This window comes from Odontesthes bonariensis, chromosome 22 (genome assembly GCF_027942865.1).
Source record: "Odontesthes bonariensis isolate fOdoBon6 chromosome 22, fOdoBon6.hap1, whole genome shotgun sequence".
Classification (NCBI taxonomy): domain Eukaryota; kingdom Metazoa; phylum Chordata; class Actinopteri; order Atheriniformes; family Atherinopsidae; genus Odontesthes; species Odontesthes bonariensis.
The window spans coordinates 1,720,633-1,742,772 of NC_134527.1; the positions used below are offsets into that span (position 1 = coordinate 1,720,633).

General features: G+C 40.2%; 1 protein-coding gene across 2 annotated transcripts; it reads left to right on the forward strand.

Moving 5' to 3' along the window:
- The first annotated feature begins 1,823 nt into the window (after positions 1 to 1,823).
- On the forward strand, positions 1,824 to 17,161 carry LOC142372808 (leukemia inhibitory factor receptor-like). 2 transcript variants are annotated; one of them, XM_075455782.1, is made up of 18 exons: positions 1,824 to 2,109; positions 2,186 to 2,286; positions 4,139 to 4,296; positions 4,375 to 4,528; positions 5,251 to 5,511; positions 5,601 to 5,712; positions 6,572 to 6,705; positions 6,791 to 6,936; positions 7,662 to 7,815; positions 7,894 to 7,955; positions 8,566 to 8,788; positions 10,270 to 10,449; positions 10,875 to 10,976; positions 11,061 to 11,219; positions 11,931 to 12,059; positions 12,364 to 12,454; positions 12,548 to 12,599; positions 12,694 to 17,161. In XM_075455782.1, the coding sequence occupies exons 2-18, from the start codon at positions 2,208 to 2,210 to the stop codon at positions 13,129 to 13,131; spliced, it is 2,634 nt and encodes an 877-aa protein (XP_075311897.1). In that variant the 5' UTR covers positions 1,824 to 2,109; positions 2,186 to 2,207; the 3' UTR covers positions 13,132 to 17,161. The 2 variants fall into 2 exon arrangements, with proteins under 2 accessions (XP_075311897.1, XP_075311898.1); XM_075455783.1 differs by lacking the exon at positions 1,824 to 2,109 and having other exon boundaries at positions 2,120 to 2,286.
- The last annotated feature ends 4,979 nt before the right edge of the window (positions 17,162 to 22,140 follow it).

The window sequence follows — 22,140 nt, forward strand, 5'->3', positions numbered from 1 at the left end:
TTGTTTGGCTGTGTTCCAAACCGCATACTTCTCCTACTACTCATACTAACTTTCTGAGTTAGTATGCGAGTTTGAGTAAGCGAGAAGTTCCCGGATGCATACTAGATTCTCTGAAATGTTGGGTATGCATCATGAGGTTACTACTCATACTCAAACTACCCAAGATGCAACGTAACGTGACGTCGCTGATCGTCATTTCCTGTCAAAACGGCAGTTTTAAGCTAGCTACAACGAGGGTAGGTTCACTTCCTGTTTTCAAAACAAAAGCACCAATTGTATGGTAATAGCTTTCCCTATGATAAAAGGCAACGGGTATTTTATTTTGTGAAAATAACCGGAAGTGCATTGCTCACTGCGGCTAGCTTTAGCAGCGCCGAATTGTAAACAGCCGGTATTTTGTCAGGTTTTCAACACGTTGGGGATCTAAACGACTACTTTCTCACCTGAAAATGTTTCAAATGTTGCTAAAGTTTACAGAGTTTAGAGCTTTCGGCTCGGGCAGGAGGGAAATGCATTGTGGGTAAACGCTCTGCATACTGTCTAATCGATGAGTATGCAGTATTTATTAGTATTTTTGAAGGAATTTTTTTTGTTTACTATAGACAGCTGATTTACACACCAAAAAAATGACCTCAAAGCTCTTTAGTTCGCTGGTCTTTTGCAGAATGGGACCCTAAGAACATAAAGAACATACTTCCTGCACCTACGTCCATCCTTGTTGATGATTAATGGAGGAAACCACAGATGTGATGTGTCAAATATATTCAAATAAGTCAAATATTGATGCTTTGATGCCAGAATCTTAAAATAATTGACACACTTGGAAAGTCCAATGATTTGTTATCATTTCCCAGAGGTTGTTTCAACTTTTCAGCAGATTTAAGAACACGGTTCACATCTGCACCGCAGCTGAATATCGACTCTTTAGAAGCTCAATGCTGCATATTCACTGGCTGCCTCAGAGTTCCTCAGACCTGAGAAAACATGATGTTCTGTGTGTGGCTGCAGAACGCAGACCAACACGCCCACTCTGACACATGTTTATCTTTCACTTCCCCGTCTGACTCCCTCCTGCACACACACATGCACACACACATGCACACACATGCACACACAGCCTAACTGGAACGGCCCACATCCGCTCTTTCCTAGGAATTTCAGACATCTGCCAAGTTTCTCAGTAAATGACGAAGGGAGGGCGGGAACTTTTTAAGATGTTTATTTTGATTCAGCTGGTCCATGAAATGATATGTTTGGAGTTTAACCCCAAACTGCCTTAACTTCTCAGTATATTAAACTCCTGTTGAACTGAAACGGTTAACATTTGTGTTCCCCGGACACCATAAATCTGTAGCGAGTGTGAGGCGTGAAGCTTTTAGAATGACATGAAGGGAATAAGTTCCTTTCAACACTTTTTCCTCAGAGAAACTGCAACATTAAAAGGTTCTTCTCAGGAAACCTTTCCATGCATATGAGCAGTTTCATGTCCTGTCAGCTCAGTGTTGGAGGACTACTGCATGAGCTGGATTTAGAAAATCACTGAATATATTGTATATGTAAATGTATTTTATTAATAATAATAATCCAATCCAGTTCTTCGTCAGATTAAGGTGTCTACATGCACTTAATAACTCAGTCTGATTGTCATTTAGCCAATAATCCGATCCTTTCAGAGCCATGTGACCCCACTGAGTGAAAGAAGCAGTAAAATGCAGTTTGGGAGCTGTTGTTAAAGTGTGAACATTCCCACGCAGTCGGTTATGAAATCTTGTTGCACTTTCCCTTGAACTGTTTCATCTCGGCACACCTGTGGCCTCAGTTTCCTCCGTGAAGCTGAGAAAACTCGGCTGCAGTCCGTGTTCATGCAAACTGTTGAGTGTTTCCCTGAGAGGAAACTTGTAACTCCTTTCCAAGCATCTGAAAGCTCTAGCTGACTCACAGTTACCAGAATACAGCGGCTTCATTTCCACATGGATTTCATCATCAATAGATTTCCAAAGCATGTCTCATTGGCTGCGGTTTCAGGGAGTAATCCGACACCAGGAGCCTTTCAGCTCAGCTTTCACACCAAAATGGATCTGTCAGGAGGAGCCAGTCGGTCCTGTTCATGTAAGTGTTTCACTTTACCTGGTAAAACCTCTCCAGGAGCGATTATAACCCAGTGAATTCAGTTTTATTTCTGCAGAGATCACAGCTGCAGTTCCTGAATGACAGCGACAGTAAAAATGATGACCTGGCTGTTGCTGCTGCCGCTGCTCTGGAGGAGTTCACATGGGGAAGAAAATGGTGAGTTACTCCCTGGATTCTTCATAACTCTGAATAATGTGTGTTAGTGTTTCCACACAACATGAACGCAGAACAAACATTACACCAGAGAAAGGTTCTGATCTCAGAGCTGTGAAGGTGAAACTGCTGTGTTTAAACCTGAAATGAAGGCTTTTAATAGAGCTTATTTTCTACTGGAAAAAAGATTTACCGTATGTTTCATTGTTAGTTATTTTATTTCCAGCAGAACCGAAGCTCCGGAACTCTTTCAGAGGTTCGTGGAAGACTTTAGATTTGACAATCAGCCTTTTTTCTTCCCGGCACGTCGTCCTCTTTGGAATTATCCCAAATACCAAAAAGCTTTCAGCATCGATAGACTTTGAGTTTATTCTTCTCTTTGAAGGATACTTTCCCTTCCCTTTGTTTCCAATTTATGTTTCTCATAGGGCTGGGCGAGTTAACTCGTTATTATCGCATTAACTTGTTAATTATTTAACGTTGATAAATATTTTATCGCGCATTAACGCAGGTTTTATTATTTATTTTATTTTGTAAAAGTCTGCTGCTGTCTGCTGTGGAACAGGAAAAGAAAGTAATCGGCGGATCCACCAAACATGGAGAAGGGTACGGAACTTTTACTCGGCCATTTTTATTTTGAAATATGAATGAAATTAGATTAAAATGTTTAATCTAATTAATCACATGATTTCCCTGATTAATCACGATTAATCGCATTTGTACGCAGAATCCAAAAATGAATCCAAAAGTAGTGTATAGCTTTTAGCATTTAGCTTTATTTTAAATGTGCTGCCATATGAATGAAAGTGCCATAACATTTGTTGTGCAAACACACTTTTAACATCAGCATCTTTCTGTAGTTTTTATGTAGAAGCCTCGCTCCACTGTCTGTTTCCTTGAATGACTTGCTGCTATCAGTTGTGTGTTTTGCCTTTAAGTGATATTTTAGACTGGAACTACTACGCTGAGAAGACAATTCAACTTGGCTGTGTTTACAGATGACTTTGGTTCTGTCGACTCCGCCGTCTGGAAGAACTTTAAAATGAAAATGGCCGAGTAAAAGTTCCGTACCCTTCTCCATGTTTGGTGGATCCACCGATTACTTTCTTTTCCTGTTCCACAGCAGACAGCAACAGAGTTTTACAAAATAAAAGCCTGTGAGCAGCATACTTTTACAAAATAAAAGCCTGTGAGCAACAGACTTTTACAGAATAAAAGCCTGTGAGCAACAGACTTTTACAAAATAAAAGCCTGTGAGCTTCAGACTTTTACAAAATAAAAGCCTGTGAGCAACAGACTTTTACAAAATAAAAGCCTGTGAGCGACAGACTTTTACAATAATAAAATAAATAATAAAACCTGCGTTAATGCGCGATAAGATATTTATCAGCGTTAAAAAATTAACGAGTTAACTCGATAATAACGAGTTAACTCGCGATAATAACGAGTTAACTCACAATAATAACGAGTTAAATCACGATAATAACGAGTTAACTCACGATAATAACGAGTTAACTCACGATAATAACGAGTTAACTCACGATAATAACGAGTTAACTCACAATAATAACGAGTTAAATCACGATAATAACGAGTTAACTCACGATAATAACGAGTTAACTCGCGATAATAACGAGTTAAATCACGATAATAACGAGTTAACTCACAATAATAACGAGTTAAATCACGATAATAACGAGTTAACTCACGATAATAACGAGTTAACTCACGATAATAACGAGTTAAATCACGATAATAACGAGTTAACTCACGATAATAAGGAGTTAATTCGCCCAGCTCCAGTTTTTTCCATTATTTTCATAGACAGATAGTCAGTACATCGGCTGTTGTTTAGTTTCAGGTGTTTTGGACTGCGGACCTCAGAATCTGGCTCTGAACAGCTCGGCTCAGAAGCTGCTGCTGACATGGGAAGATGACCCGTCATGCTCAGCTCTGCGTGACCCGCTCACCTATGAGCTGACGGTTCTCATAGCAGACCAGGAAGAACATCATGTGAGTTCACCGACAGCAACAGACCAGCATGGCCGACTTTAATCACAACTTTCAGACGAATAAACTGAAATGTTTCAGGATGAAGTGACTGTGACACCCGAGCGGATCGGATCGACTCACTCCTGGAGCTGGACCTCCCGTTTTCCCTTAGAGTGTGCTACTCATTCAGTCCGGCTGACTTCCAGATACAACAATCACACCCGCCCAAGGAGCCAGGAGAGGACGCTCTCTGGTGAGCATTCACCTCAGATTAACCCTCCTGTTGTCCTGCGGGTCCAAAGTGAGCCACCACCATGTTTAGCTGCAGAAAAAATACCTTAAACTATCTTTTTCCAACTTGAAATGTTCTGACTTTTCCTAAAGGGACCCCATCATTAGAAAAAGCCACACTTTATTTTTGTTCATGTTTCCATGTGGGCTGTACACCACTAGGGTACAAAGATTGTCTTATGGGTCATTTTTGACCCGTTAATTATAAAAACATTTAAACACCAGAAAAAAGTTCACTGTTTTTTCCCCTTTCAATATAATTTATTCAGAAGTAATTACTTCACATTTATATAACAGCAATAATAAATCTTTATTATGTAAAAGAAAACTGAGAAAACAAGAAAACTGTTGGTCCAGCTGACAGCTGGTTTGTGGTTTAAAAAAAAAAAGTGTAATCCTGAAAACTGCTGATTGTCTTTTTGTATTGTGTAACAAAAAATACATGATAAAAAATGTGTTGAATTGAGTTGAATAGATAAATAACAGGTGGTTTCATCATACAAAATAGATTTTGGATTTAAAATTCAATTAAGTTGCTTTATTTTGGGGCTTTGGTAGGGCGGCTCATTTCTGACCCGTAGGACAAAGGGAGTAAACACAATGTTAAGACCTCACAAAGGGTTAAATCCTATTTCTTTCAGTGTCACACGTCGGGCTGATTGTGTCTCCTCGTTGTTTTTCCAGGAATCACAAGCCCAAAAATCCGTGTTTACCCACAGGACAGATATTTTGAAGTTGGAAGCGTGGCCACTTTCTGCTGCTTCGTACCGGACGGGCAAAGCTTTGAGAAAATGTATCTGAGTGGTTACAGAAGCATTAACACGAGCATCATGGAGATCAGAAATCAGACGTACGCCCTGAGCTTCAGCTTTCACCGGGAGGAGATCCTGGATGTGAAATGTAAAACTAACCTGGGGGGCTACGGAGCTACTACTTTCTTTGTTTGTAAGTACGACTCAGCAGCGGAACATTTGGTTTCATTCAGTAAATCCTGTTGATAAACGCTGTCTCTTTTTCTTTTGTTCCATAATCAGATCCACCCAAAGATCTTCGGTGTGAGACGCAGGATATGGAATCAGTTGTGTGTCACTGGACTGTGGGAACAGTGAAGCCCTGGAATCCAACTGAGTATCAGCTGCTCGGAAGGTATGAAAAAAACTATACTGACATTAAAACTGGAGTGGAAGTGAGTAAATGTCCATAAAATGCAATTCAATTCGATTAAATCTTGTTTATATCGAGCCAAATGTCATCTCAGGGCACTTTAAAGATGCAATCCAATCAAATCCAATTCATTGCATTCAAAATTCATTCATGAATCAGCAGATAGGGGCCCGATAACTGAAGGCTCTGCCTCCCAAACTGGCAGCTGGTTCCACAGAGAGGGGCCCGATAACTGAAGGCTCTGCCTCCCAAACTGGCAGCTGGTTCCACAGAGAGGGGCCTGATAACTGAAGGCTCTGCCACCCAAACTGGCAGCTGGTTCCACAGAGAGGGGCCTGATAACTGAAGGCTCTGCCTCCCAAACTGGCAGCTGGTTCCACAGAGAGGGGCCTGATAACTGAAGGCTCTGCCTCCCAAACTGGCAGCTGGTTCCACAGAGAGGGGCCTGATAACTGAAGGCTCTGCCTCCCAAACTGGCAGCTGGTTCCACAGAGAGGGGCCTGATAACTGAAGGCTCTGCCTCCCAAACTGGCAGCTGGTTCCACAGAGAGGGGCCCGATAACTGAAGGCTCTGCCTCCCAAACTGGCAGCTGGTTCCACAGAGAGGGGCCTGATAACTGAAGGCTCTGCCTCCCAAACTGGCAGCTGGTTCCACAGAGAGGGGCCTGATAACTGAAGGCTCTGCCTCCCAAACTGGAACCAATTTGCTGACAAATTGAAAGTTTTAAATTAAATTAAAATGAACTTCATTCATCCCAAAGGGAAATGTTATTAGTAGTTTTAATGGCCTCCATCTTAACGCTGTAGGAGCAAATGAAGCAGATTCCTTTTTGTGTTTCAGGAAGTGTTCAGGATCTGATGGAAGATGTTTGCAAAAGACGGAAGTGAAAGCCGGAGAACAAAACTGGACCTTAACAGTGCAAAATAAGGTCGGAAAGTTGGAGCTCCGTGACCGTGCAGACCTGACAAAAAGAGGTGAAGCTTCATGAACAAATTTACCACTTCCTGAACCAAAATGGCTGCTTTTCATAAACTGAACTGACAGCTGTTTTTTTTTCAGTACACATGTTTGCTCCAGACGGAGTCACCGCTTCAGATGTGAACCCCAGAAATGTGCGCCTGCAGTGGAGCTGGACGGTGCCGAAGTACAACCACCTCAATCTAACGTGCCAGTTAGATGTTAGCGATGGTGACGGAAATACCACAGTAAGTTAATCAAAAGGCAGGTTTATCTGTACGGCACAATTTAACAACAAGGTGCTTTACAGAGACATTAAAACAGTAGAAATAAAAAGCACGATTTAAATTTTAAACATAAAAGAAAGTAATAAGAACAACAGATAAAATCAGTAGTTAAAATATGATTAGGACTGAGAGGTTCAGGAGGTCCTCTGTTCCCACAGCTATAAGGCTTTTTAACAGTGACTGCTGAGTTCTTCTCACATTTATTTATTTATTTATGTTCTAATTTACAATCATTGTAAATATTTTTAATTTAATTTAATTCTTCTCAAATTGATTGATTGATTTTGTTATTATTTATTTATTTATTTAGTCATTTATTATTATTAGTAGTAGTAATATTTTTTATTAGAATTGGTATTACTATTGTTATTGCTAATATACAATAATTGTAAATATTTTAATTTAATTGAATTCTTCTCAAATTGATTGATTGTTTTTTTTTATTTTCTATTTATTTATTTAGTCATTTATTTTTATTATTATTATTAGTAGTAGTAATATTTTTATTAGAATTGGTATTACTATTGTTATTGCTAATATACAATAATTGTAAATATTTGTAATTTTTTTGAGCTACTTGACTAATTTGAATTTCCCCCATTGGGGGATGAATAAAGTATTTTTCTATTCTATTAAGTAAAAATCTCTCTCATCTCCACTCACTTTTATCCACACTGTGTTTCCAGACTGAAGACTTTGGAGTCGGCCTGAAAGTTGCACTTTTGGACAACTTGATCCCAAACTGGAACTATAAAGTGAAACTACGATGTGGAACGGCTCAGTACTTCTGGAAATGGGGAGACTGGAGCGACAGCATCGACTTCCACACAGAGGGTGATGGTGAGTGTTTGTCATCAAATAAGAAGCAAAGAAACAGAAAAACATGGAAGTCCAGAGTTTGATCTGTTTGCATCACAGTTCCAGATGCGCTCGATGTTTGGATGCAGAAGAAGAAAAGCCAGATCGAGATCATTTGGACGGTGAGCCACATTATTCTTAAATCACAATATTAACACGTAAAATGAAATCTCAGTTTCTAAACAGTAAATGTGTTGAATTCTATCAAATTGGACAGTTAAGAATGAACTCTAACAGGCTAAAACTGTTTGATATGTGTTAACATTAGGGCAACGATTAAAATGTTTAATCTAATTAATCACATGATTTCCCTGATTAATCACGATTAATTGCATTTGTACGCAGAATCCAAAAATGAATCCAAAAGTAGTGTATAGCTTTTAGCATTTAGCTTTATTTTAAATGTGCTGCCATATGAATGAAAGTGCCATAACATTTGTTGTGCAAACACACTTTTAACATCAGCATCTTTCTGTAGTTTTTATGTAGAAGCCTCGCTCCACTGTCTGTTTCCTTGAATGACTTGCTGCTATCAGTTGTGTGTTTTGCCTTTAAGTGATATTTTAGACTGGAACTACTACGCTGAGAAGACAATTCAACTTGGCAGTAAATGCAGGAGTTTTTTTTTAAATTTATTTTGAAGGTTATTTACAGGATTAATACGAACTGTTGTTAGAGTTTAAGCACGATAAATACATTTTAGTGGCATTTAAACCGAAGTTATCCGTGCAGATGCCGCTGGCCAATCAGAGTCATGGAAACATCACGGACTTTGAGGTGACCTGGGCAAAGACCGGCGAGAGAGATCAACCAAACGTAACCAAAGTGCCTCACACCAAGCGCAGTCTCACGCTCAGTTTGGACACCAGAGAGGAGCTCGTTGTCACGGTAACGGCTCGGAACATTTACGGCAGCTCATCCCCATCCAGCATCATCGCTCCAAGCGTCAGTTCAGGTACGAAGAATTAAAGACTCGCTGTGAGAACCTCCTTCAGTTCTGACCTGTTAATGCTCCTGAGAGGCATCCCATAACAGACCATCATCTATTATTTATCTTTAAATATTTTTATTGAAAGCTACAATACAATACTTTAAGTTTCAGACATACAATTTGCCGTTTCTTTTTTTTTTAACACACACATATGTAATCGATTACATACGTAAAACAAAACAAAAACACTCTGATAAAAATGTAGAAGAAAATAATTAAATTAATTTACAGAGTAATAAACAGTGAACAACCCCCCCCCCATACAAGATTCAAGATTCAAGATAGTTTTATTTGTCACATACACAATCATACACAGTACAATGTGCAGTGAAGTTCTTCCTTGTCCTGCTACCAATAAAAAGATAATTAAAATTAAAAATGAAATATGAATAAAAATGAATAAAAAATATAAAATGAGAATAAAAGAAAATGTATAAGGTATCTGAACAGTATTAACAATTTTTAATTATTATTATTATTACTACTGGTTATTTATGCAATATAAAAGGTATAACAGTAACAGGCACACATTGAATCAGGTAGTACCTCTAAATTAGTGAAATGGGAAATAAAGGGTTGCCATTTGTGAAAATATTTGACTGTACATCCTCTCAGCGTATATTTAATTTTCTCAAGTTTTAATTTAAAAAAACACGACATCTTTAAGCCACCGGGAAATAGAAGGATATTTAGCAACAATAATAAACGTCTTGCTGGTAAGGAAGTGAATGCTATAACATCCTTTTGTGTGGAGTTAAATGCAAGTGAGGGGTCAGGATATATGGCAACCAGAGGGCATGGTTGAATATTTACCCCAAGAACAGTGGACATGATGGAAAAATAACCCGAAAAAAGAAACCTTTCGGATCAGGACAAAGAAAAAACATTTATCACATTTGTCTTCCACTTCCGAATACAATTTGGATAGAGAATTGTATTCTTTTCCTTAAATTGAATAAGTCTAAGACGAGCTCCAGAGGTGGTAGATAACAGACCATGATCTGACTAACACGTACATTTCTTTTGGAATTAAATTAGCTCGGTGCCTGATGTTTGCCCCGTGTTTCTGCCCTCAGAGATCAGGTTTATTTCACATATTCACACACTCCTTTAAACGCTGTGAAACTCTAATACTATCATGTATTTCAATGAAAGTGGCTTCTGTTAATCTGCCCTCCCTGCTGCAATGCTTTTATTTTATGTGAAGCACTTTGAATTGTTTGTACATGAAATGTGCTGTATAAATAAATTTGATTTGATTTGATTTGATTCAGAGTCTTCAGACACGATGTTAGGGGGGTTCTTGGTTACTTCCGTGACACAGACTCCACTTGCTCAGTCACACAATTAGATATTAAGCAAAAACAGGGGACAAAATGATGAATAATTTCTCTCATCAGCGTGATTAACCTGTGAAATCTAAGATTTAAAGTCTTCCCTTTCAGAGAAAACCAGAGTGAACACTTCTTGGATCGATGGCACCAACGGAGGCTTCGACCTGTGGTGGGCTGAGAGTCCAGCGGCGAGCTGTGGGTACATCGTGGACTGGCGTCCTGCAGCTGCCAGCGGCGTCGTGGAGTGGCTGAAACTGCCCTCCAATCAGACCGGTGCCCGCATAACTTCAGGTGATGCTCAGCCTATAAAACAGTCCACAGCTTTAAAAAAATAAAAATACATGAACAAAAATAAATACATGAATAAATAAATAAATAAATAAATAAATAAATAAAAATAGATAAAAAATTAATTAAATAGAAATAAATATTAATTAATTAATTAATCACAAATAAAAATAAATTAAAATAAATTAAAAAATAAATAAACAAATAAATAAAAATAGATAAAAAAATAATTAAATAGAAATAAATATTAATTAATTAATTAATTACAAATAAAAATAAATAAAAATAAATAAATAAATAAATAAATAAAAATAGATTAAAAAAATAAAATGAATAAAAATAAATAAATAAGTAATAAAAAAAGAACAGTCCACAGCTGTGTGTGCAGTGCCAGTCAGAAGTAAGGCGTGTAATCTGTTATTTCTCAGAAAACTTCCAGGATGGACGGAGATACTGGCTGTCAGTGTACGCCTGCACCCAGGGAGCTCCGGTGCTGCTGGAGGAAAGGGAGGGATACGCCAGGGAGACGAGTAGGACAGAACCCAACGATTCCTTTCACAATATTCTGCTGTTTTTTTACTGAAAAGTGTTTAATCCGTGCCTCATTTTGTTAGGAATCGAAGAGAAGCTGTTTAAACAGCTAAAATTTAAAGAGCTGGACTCGGATGCTGAGATATCCTGGGACCCTCTTCCTCTGAGGACGCTGACTGCTTCCATCCGAGGCTACATCCTGAGCTACCGGGACGATGGGAAAGACTTCAATGTGAGCACAGGTACTGCAACACTGTGGAAATATACGAACTCCCACCTTAATCACAGAAGAAATGACAACATTCCCATGGAGGATCATTTTGATGGATACGTGGGATTATCAACAGGTGCTTTCAAAGGTTTTTTTTTTATCTTTGAGGATTACACTTACTTGGATGGTTTGAAAAGACCAGAAATCAGTGTTTATGGAACTGGACAAAAATAAGTCATGGAGAGATTTCCACAAATTTTGGACAGTCTCACATTCATAAAATAGGTGTTCTGTTGTTTCCAGATTTTTTTGCAATTTTTTTAAAATATATTTTATATATATAATTTTTATTTTATATATTTTTATATATTTTTATCCTTTTATTTGCAGTTTTCTACAACAAATTTAAATCTTCTTTTTAAAAATTCATTTTTCAGGGATAGATGTATTTTTAAATGAACTTCTTTACATTTTGGGGAACATTAAGTATTTTGTCCTAATGGTTGATTTTTCAGATTTGTTATAATCTCTAAGAATGAATGAGCTTTTTGCTACACCTGGATATAAGGTGTTTACTGAATACTGTCTTAAACATTTATTGTTACATTTTTCACTTACTAGGTCCAAATCATCTAACTTTATTTTATGTAAATTTGGAGTTGGAATGTTGAAGATGTTGTTCTTTATTGGTTGGATGAGGACTTGTGGGATATTCTGAGCCGTTGGTTTTCTCTTGGTTCAGACCGTCCTGAGGCCACCAGCCTGAGAGCGCCGAACCTGCAGGCGCAGACGCTCACGTTCACGGTGACGGCGCGCACGGGCCTGGGAGAGTGCTGCAGCGAGGGCATCACGGCCACTCTGCGCTCCCAGAGTACGTTGCTTCACATCTCTTTCCCACCAACACGGTGACGCAGAAATACTCTTTTTTTTTTTGTAGTAAAACAAACATCAAAGTTGAATCGTAGATTTGACCGACTACTTTGTTGAATGTGCACATCTGTGCACATCTGTGCAGAACTTTATCAAATCAAATCAAATCAAATTTATTTATATAGCACATTTCATGTACAAACAATTCAAAGTGCTTTACATAAAATAAAAGCATTGCAGCAGGGAGTGGAAGAAGCATTAAAATACATTTGATTTTGATCTGTGCTGTTTCCGTTCTCGAGCAGATAACCTGATGAAGTCGATGTTCATTTCGCTGGGGATAGCTTTTGTTCTCCTCTCCTTCTTCACCATCTTCTGCTACAGACACTGGGAACAGTGAGCGAACAGTCATCCATTTTTCTATGAAATTTGACTCTTTTGTTAACTTATTTGTGAGACTGATTTTTCATGCATTTTTACATCATATAGCATCAAAGAGAAGGTCTATCCTCCGATCCCGAAGCCAGTGTTGGTGGCGCCTGTGAGTACTGATTTCCCAGATGTAGGCGGTTCCATTTGTCTTTGTTTTAGCAGCTGTGAGTCTCAGTCTGAGCTGCTGTTTTTCTGTCCTACAGGCTGTACACAGTTTTACTTCCTTTCACACCGACCACAGTGAGGAAAAAATGGATATTCCACAGCTGCTGTATAAATCTGAACCTCTGGTGACTGATTATATCAGCCCCAGGATGCATGTTGCACAGAATCCTTGTTACTACAACGACCCCCTTGGAAAGCGCACCCCACCGCCCCTCCATGTGCGCACCGTCCCATCTCATTCAGGTTTACCTTCTTCTCCATTCAGAGGAACGTTTCCCAACCCAACGTATAACCTGATGGTGCAGAGAGCGGATCAGCGGCCCGGCTCAGAGACGCTCAGGGTGGGATCCTCCGGGGGATACCTGCCTCAGAGGCGGTCGGAAACCTTCAGTCTGACACAGGCCGACGAGGATCCTGAGAACACCATTACCTGTGTCTCCAGTTACATTTCATTACCCCAGTTATCTTCCACATAGAGTTATAAATGTGAGCACATTTAAGGACTGCAGTATGATTTTAAACACGGCTTAGTTCATCAGGCAGTCAAGCTATGCGTGGTGTGAGGCGGTGACAACACAGACGGGTGAATCATGCACCTTTCCACCATATACTGCTGTGAAATCTGAGCTACAAACAACCATAAACTGGATGGGATTGCTTATAGGTAGAAGTTTAACAAGCTAAAACATTGTTCAGCCCAAAGAGCAGAGGACATACACAAAGCTGGACCAAAAGTGAAGACCTTTAACGTCTGACACTGTGAGCACAGAAAGGCAGCGCAGACACGTCTCGCTCCTCTGGTTAACAGAATGTTTTCCTGGTTTAACTTCCTGGTTTAACTTCCTGGTTTAACTTCCTGGTTTAACTTCCTGGTTTAACTTCCTGGTTTAACTTCCTGGTTTAACTTCCAGGTTTAACTTCCTGGTTTAACTTCCTGGTTTAACTTCCTGGTTTAACTTCCAGGTTTAACTTCCTGGTTTAACTTCCTGGTTTAACTTCCTGGTTTAACTTCCTGGTTTAACTTCCTGGTTTAATTCTCCTAAGCTGTTTCACACTGCGACCCGCTGCCTTAGCAGGTCCAAATTGCCACTTCGTCCCGCGTCGAGCAATGTGAACGCTTGGCGTGTTAAGCCTGATTTATGCTTCAGACGCAGAGCCTCTGACGCTCGGACGCAGAGCCTCTGCGAGTGTCAAAATCTTGACCACTCACCCACGCAGAGGCTCTGCGCGCGTTCTCGTGCACCTCAAAAAAATCCTGACTACGCGACAGACGCACGCAGACCACCAACGGAAGTGCGCAGACAAAAGCGGCTGTGATTGGTCCTCGGTGTGCCTTTCCGGTTGACCAGGATCAGCGTGTCAGCGGAATATATACACTCCCCCCACCGAAGTTCTCGCGACTCGTGAGTTCTCGAATGGGCTCCCACTAGCGCTTTGGCGGGAAACTGCTATGCGTCACTAGAAATTCTAGGTCGAGGTTGCAGAACCATAACATGAAAAGTGGTTCGCGACCAGAGCAAAGCAACACGTCAAGACGATAGACGCAGAACTGTAATCTGCCCTTTAGGTGACCCGTGTCGCCTGAAGCCGAGTTCAGGGGGCGTGGCCTAGTGGCAGAGCGTCACACGAAACACATAAAATGCTGGCCGTGTACAATGACGTAGGCACAAGCCATGCGTCGGAGGTAGGCCTAAATACACCCGTCTGCATCAAATTTTTCAAACAAATGATGGCGGGACACCTTGAGGACTCGTTTTTGCAATTGTATATGCAGTTCATGGAGATGTTACTTTACGGGGTGTGGATGGTTACAACGTGGGATGCCGCCGAAGAACATATGCGGAGAACGCGCTCTCCCATCTTTCTCGCCAGGCCTTCCAGCAGAGGTCCATCCTTCACCGTCCCCGACATGTGGCGGAAAATAACGTCCTCTGCTCGGAGGCTGAGGAGCTCGCGGACCTCCTTGTCTCCCCAGTTGGCCATCTTGCAAAATGTCTCGAACTTGCAGAGTAGAACTTGCAGTGAAACTTGTCCTCACCTTTTGCTGTTGTTCTGAATCAGCTGTCCATTCTGTCTTTTAAACTCCTCACGTCACGCCACGCCCACGTCCGACCCGCGTCAATTGCTTTCACACCAAACTCGGCTCGGCAAAAAGACTAGGGTCCCACGCGGGTCGAAAGGCGAGTCGAGTTGACACGCCAGCCCGGGTCGGCAGTGTGAACGCAACAGCGGACACGCTAAATAAGCGGATTAAACGCGGGTTCTTCCTCAGTGTGAAAGGTGCTATAGTTTAACTTCCTGGTTAAACACTGTTAGAACACTGTTAGAACACTGTTAGAACACTGTTAGAACACTGTTAGAACAGTTAGAACAGTTAGAACTGTTAGAACTGTTAGAACAGTTAGAACACTGTTAGAACTGTTAGAACTATTAGAACAGTTAGAACTGTTAGAACTGTTAGAACTGTTAGAACACTGTTAGAACTGTTAGAACAGTTAGAACTGTTAGAACACTGTTAGAACTGTTAGAACTATTAGAACACTGTTAGAACTGTTAGAACAGTTAGAACTGTTAGAACAGTTAGAACAGTTAGAACTGTTAGAACTGTTAGAACACTGTTAGAACTGTTAGAACTATTTGAACAGTTAGAACTGTTAGAACACTGTTAGAACTGTTAGAACAGTTAGAACTGTTAGAACAGTTAGAACACTGTTAGAACTATTAGAACTGTTAGAACACTGTTAGAACTATTAGAACACTGTTAGAACTGTTAGAACACTGTTAGAACTGTTAGAACACTGTTAGAACTGTTAGAACACAGTTAGAACTGTTAGAACAGTTAGAACTGTTAGAACACTGTTAGAACTATTACAACAGTTAGAACTGTTAGAACACTGTTAGAACTGTTAGAACAGTTAGAACTGTTAGAACACTGTTAGAACTATTACAACAGTTAGAACTGTTAGAACTGTTAGAACACTGTTAGAACTATTACAACAGTTAGAACTGTTAGAACACTATTAGAACTGTTAGAACTGTTAGAACACTGTTAGAACTGTTAGAACACTGTTAGAACACTGTTAGAACACAGTTAGAACTGTTAGAACACTGTTAGAACTATTAGAACTGTTAGAACTGTTAGAACACTGTTAGAACTATTAGAACAGTTAGAACTGTTAGAACACTGTTAGAACTGTTAGAACAGTTAGAACTGTTAGAACACTGTTTGAACAGTTAGAACAGTTAGAACTGTTAGAACAGTTAGAACACTGTTAGAACACAGTTAGAACACTGTTAGAACACAGTTAGAACACTGTTAGAACACTGTTAGAACACTGTTAGAACAGTTAGAACTGTTAGAACACTGTTAGAACTGTTAGAACAGTTAGAACTGTTAGAACAGTTAGAACACTGTTAGAACACAGTTAGAACACTGTTAGAACTGTTAGAACAGTTAGAACTGTTAGAACACAGTTAGAACTGTTAGAACAGTTAGAACACAGTTAGAACACAGTTAGAACACTGTTAGAACTGTTAGAACAGTTAGAACTGTTAGAACACTGTTAGAACTATTAGAACACTGTTAGAACTGTTAGAACAGTTAGAACTGTTAGAACACTGTTAGAACACAGTTAGAACACTGTTAGAACTGTTAGAACAGTTAGAACTATTAGAACACTGTTAGAACTGTTAGAACACAGTTAGAACACTGTTAGAACTGTTAGAACAGTTAGAACTGTTAGAACAGTTAGAACACAGTTAGAACACAGTTAGAACACTGTTAGAACTGTTAGAACTATTAGAACACTGTTAGAACTGTTAGAACACTGTTAGAACTGTTAGAACACTGTTAGAACTGTTAGAACTGTTAGAACACAGTTAGAACTGTTAGAACACTGTTAGAACCGTGAGAATCGGAGGTTGATTGATGGTGGGAAGATGATGGCAAAACAAAAAAGGCTGTAAAACTTGAAAGGTTATGAAAACTTTCTGTGGAACCATGTGTGTTTGTCTGCAACATTTCACTGTGACTTTTTTTTTTAGAACATTTGCTTTCTGTACATATTCGTTGTAAATAAGCTGTATTTCAGAAGAGAAAATGATGGTCATTACAGTTTGGAAATGTGTGTGGTCTGGCCCACAAAGTCCTGGAGATGAGAAATGGAGGAAGAACTACAGCCCTAACATCCAGTCATAGCACCATGTGACCAGGTGGCGTTTGCATGGCGAGTTGTGGACAGTAGGGGGCGCCAGCACTGCATTACAGAGAAGATCCTGAGCTGAAAGTGAGCTGTCACACATTTTAGGACAGGGACAGAGAGCACATACTGATCTACTATAGTTATATATATATATATATATATATATATATAACATTGATGTCTCAGCTCAGAAATATTTGGATTTTCAAAGAACTGTCGCATCCTTTTTGAGTCATTTAAGAGTGAATGGAATAAAATGTTCTTTATACTGTGTAAGGTTGACTTTATGTTCTCTTTGTCTTTCTCCAGTGATGCTCATAAAAGTTGTAATCAGAACCAAAGTCTAATTACATTTCTGTTTTTCAGATCAGATCAGGTCCTAAAAACACCTGTTAAACCATCAATTAATTTCCTTTACTCATGAGAAAAAAGAAAATACACCCTGTTTCAGTTTGTGGGTTTAAAATATAAACACAAAGTTAAAAAAAAAAAAAAAGAAATCTTCTGGTTCTTACCAGATTGTGAGTTATATAAATAGAACCTTAGAAGAAAAGCATGTGACACATTACACTATGTTCTCATTTACTTACCAAAAACTAAAAGCAGTGTGGAAAATAAAGGCCTGTTAGCATGTTAAAGGTTAAAGGTCACCCCAAGGTCAGAAACCCAAGAGCTACATCTCAGACTCTGCAGGCCTCAGTTAGCATGTTAAAGGTTAAAGGTCACCCCAAGGGGTTCACTTAGTTTCTGACTCACTGCTGCTACCAGCTGCTGGATCAGGGGTTCACTTAGTTTCTGACTCACTGCTGCTACCAGCTGCTGGATCAGGGGTTCACTTAGTTTCTCACTCACTGCTGCTACCAGCTGCTGGATCAGGGGTTCACTTAGTTTCTCACTCACTGCTGCTACCAGCTGCTGGATCAGGGGTTCACTTAGTTTCTGACTCACTGCTGCTACCAGCTGCTGGATCAGGGGTTCACTTAGTTTCTCACTCACTGCTGCTACCAGATGCTGGATCAGGGGTTCACTTAGTTTCTGACTCACTGCTGCTACCGGCTGCTGGATCAGGGGTTCACTTAGTTTCTCACTCACTGCTGCTACCAGCAGCTGGATCAGGGGTTCACTTAGTTTCTCACACACTGCTGCTACCAGCTGCTGGATCAGGGGTTCACTTAGTTTCTCACACACTGCTGCTACCAGCTGCTGGATCAGGGGTTCACTTAGTTTCTCACACACTGCTGCTACCAGCAGCTGGATCAGGGGTTCACTTAGTTTCTCACACACTGCTGCTACTAGCTGCTGGATCAGGGGTTCACTTAGTTTCTCACTGCTGCTACCGGCTGCTGGATCAGGGGTTCACTTAGTTTCTCACTGCTGCTACCAGCTGCTGGATCAGGGGTTCACTTAGTTTCTCACTCACTGCTGCTACCAGCTGCTGGATCAGGGGTTCACTTAGTTTCTCACTGCTGCTACTAGCTGCTGGATCAGGGGTTCACTTAGTTTCTCACACACTGCTGCTACTAGCTGCTGGATCAGGGGTTCACTTAGTTTCTCACTCACTGCTGCTACCAGCTGCTGGATCAGGGGTTCACTTAGTTTCTCACTGCTGCTACCAGCTGCTGGATCAGGGGTTCACTTAGTTTCTCACTGCTGCTACCGGCTGCTGGATCAGGGGTTCACTTAGTTTCTCACTGCTGCTACCAGCTGCTGGATCAGGGGTTCACTTAGTTTCTCACTCACTGCTGCTACCAGCTGCTGGATCAGGGGTTCACTTAGTTTCTCACACACTGCTGCTACCAGCTGCTGGATCAGGGGTTCACTTAGTTTCTCACTCACTGCTGCTACCAGCAGCTGGATCAGGGGTTCACTTAGTTTCTCACACACTGCTGCTACCAGCTGCTGGATCAGGGGTTCACTTAGTTTCTCACACACTGCTGCTACCAGCTGCTGGATCAGGGGTTCACTTAGTTTCTCACACACTGCTGCTACCAGCAGCTGGATCAGGGGTTCACTTAGTTTCTCACACACTGCTGCTACTAGCTGCTGGATCAGGGGTTCACTTAGTTTCTCACTGCTGCTACCGGCTGCTGGATCAGGGGTTCACTTAGTTTCTCACTGCTGCTACCAGCTGCTGGATCAGGGGTTCACTTAGTTTCTCACTCACTGCTGCTACCAGCTGCTGGATCAGGGGTTCACTTAGTTTCTCACTGCTGCTACTAGCTGCTGGATCAGGGGTTCACTTAGTTTCTCACACACTACTGCTACTAGCTGCTGGATCAGGGGTTCACTTAGTTTCTCACTCACTGCTGCTACCAGCTGCTGGATCAGGGGTTCACTTAGTTTCTCACTGCTGCTACCAGCTGCTGGATCAGGGGTTCACTTAGTTTCTCACTGCTGCTACCGGCTGCTGGATCAGGGGTTCACTTAGTTTCTCACTGCTGCTACCAGCTGCTGGATCAGGGGTTCACTTAGTTTCTCACTCACTGCTGCTACCAGCTGCTGGATCAGGGGTTCACTTAGTTTCTCACACACTGCTTCTGTGTTTTTGTTTAATTCTTTTAAAATAAATAAATAATGACACAGATTTATCTCATCTTTTGATCAATTTATCTCAATTTTCAAGACCTTTTTTTTTAATTTAATCGTAAAACCCTAAAGCTGAAACAGGGTGTACTTACTTTTTCACATGACTAAAGCATGGAGGCAGTGACTTTGTGACTTTGTTTTGTTCTTTAATTGGAAACATGTGAGGATGAAACTGACTTTGTCTTCACATTTGAAGCTATTTCAGGTCTGAAAAGTGTAACTCGGCCATCTGCAGTCGGCCTGTTTTCCCCTCTTTCTCTTTCTCCTGCACAGTATGATGTCATCGCGTCTGTTTGTTCAGATGATGTCATGTCGGCTGATAACTTTCAGATGTGAGAGACGGATTCTTTTCCATCACATTCCAGATGTCCCCGGAGGAAAACGAGTTCCTCTCTGGATGCAAACATGTGGGGAGTGTGACAGCTCAACTTCATGAACTCTCGGTCGCTTTAGGATCCGACACACAGACTCTCACCCTGGGACGGACACGTTTTACCCTGCCTGCACTGAAAAAAGTGACTTTTGGTGAAGTAAACTCTGTTAGAGTAACTGTCATAATCTCTACCTTTTTTAATTTTTAAGATTCAGTAAGAACTACAGCTTCTTACGTAAAATTAAAGATTTTATTAACGTAATACATGAATTATGGGGGAAGAGTAAGTTTTACTTAGGTTTCCTCATACAATTTAAATGTTTAATAGTTGTATGTACATAAACCTAGAAATACTACATAAACTTTACTCTGAAAGTAGGCTATCGTTAAAATCTGCTAAGTTACTTCATAACAGCAAATACTACAGATATATAAAATTTACTTCAAATTTTGAGTAAAATGATGTTCCTGCCTATGAAAAACAAGAAGACTTTACTTAATTTGTTTAAATAAAAATAACTTAAAACTTAGATGTAATTAGGTAAATGTTGTTTTTTATGGTAAGTAAAATTTACTTGATATTGCAGCATTAAATATTACTTAATGCAAATACTTACAAAGGGTTTTTTAAGTAAATCTTATGAGTTGTTTCTTTCAGTGGTTTTACACTGGTTGAGTTACCGGGGAAGTTACGGCACATTATCCATGTGAAAAGCTTCTATATTTTTCTATTTGAACCATTTGAACTACTTTAAGTACTTTAACAATCTATTTATGAGACAGAAAACTCGTTTTAAACGAGTTGTTAATGTTAAATTCGATCATTTCACTCTGATTTTCTTGTTTTTGACCCATCTTTACATCAATCTATTTGTCAAAATTCTTGCTTTCTTACTTCAGTTGTTGAATCTTTTGAGAGCAGCTTTGTCTAAAGTTGTGCTGGTACAATAAAAGAGAATAAATAATAAAACTCAGGAGCTGAAAGACAGAAACAGCACATTGAATAAATCCCAGAACTATATTTTTCTCTTGCTAACCTAATGTATGGATCCCATGTTAGGCCTGCCAAAGCTTCCCCCCAAGCCTCCGTCATCCCCTCCACACCCTGCACCTTTCTTCACTTAAGTGACCTACATAACTGTTGGCGAGCGTCTGTTGTTAGCAGCAGAGCAGTAAGGTAATCTCTGAGGCTGCTCCGCCTTCAGCTTCGGACCCGTTGACGTCTGAAATGACGTGACATGGAGTTGCCTCGTCCTGCTTCCAACGTGCACTGATCACAGCATCAGGAACGCTCACAGCCACAGGTCTGCTGCTGGCTGCCAGTTGGTTAGGGCTGGGCAACGATTAACATGTTTAATCTAATTAATCACATGATTTCCCTGATTAATCACGATTAATCGCATTTGTACGCAGAATCCAAAAATGAATCCAAAAGTAGCGTATAGCTTTTAGCATTTAGCTTTATTTTAAATGTGCTGCCATATGAATGAAAGTGCCATAACATTTGTTGTGCAAACACACTTTTAACATCAGCATCTTTCTGTAGTTTTTATGTAGAAGCCTCGCTCCACTGTCTGTTTCCTTGAATGACTTGCTGCTATCAGTTGTGTGTTTTGCCTTTAAGTGATATTTTAGACTGGAACTACTACGCTGAGAAGACAATTCAACTTGGCAGTGTTTACAGATGACTTTGGTTCTGTCGACTCCGCCGTCTGGAAGAACTTTAACATGAAAATGGCCGAGTAAAAGTTCCGTACCCTTCTCCATGTTTGGTGGATCCGCCGATTACTTTCTTTTCCTGTTCCACAGCAGACAGCAGCAGACTTTTACAAAATAAAAGCCTGTGAGAAACAGACTTTTACAAAATAAAAGCCTGTGAGCAACAGACTTTTACAAAATAAAAGCCTGTGAGCAACAGACTTTTACAAAATAAAAGCCTGTGAGCAACAGACTTTTACAAAATAAAAGCCTGTCAGTGACAGACTTTTACAAAATAAAAGCCTGTGAGCAGCAGACTTTTACAAAATAAAAGCCTTTGAGCAACAGACTTTTACAAAATAAAAGCCTGTGAGCAGCAGACTTTTACAAAATAAAAGCCTGTGAGCAGCAGACTTTTACAAAATAAAAGCCTTTGAGCAACAGACTTTTACAGAATAAAAGCCTGTGAGCAACAGACTTTTACAAAATAAAAGCCTGTGAGCGACAGACTTTTACAAAATAAAATAAATGATAAAACAGGGGTGGTCCGTGGCGTAGTGGGCTGAGCAGGCTCTGTCTCTCTGAACATTCCTATCCATTAAAGACACAAAAGCCCCCCCCCCAAA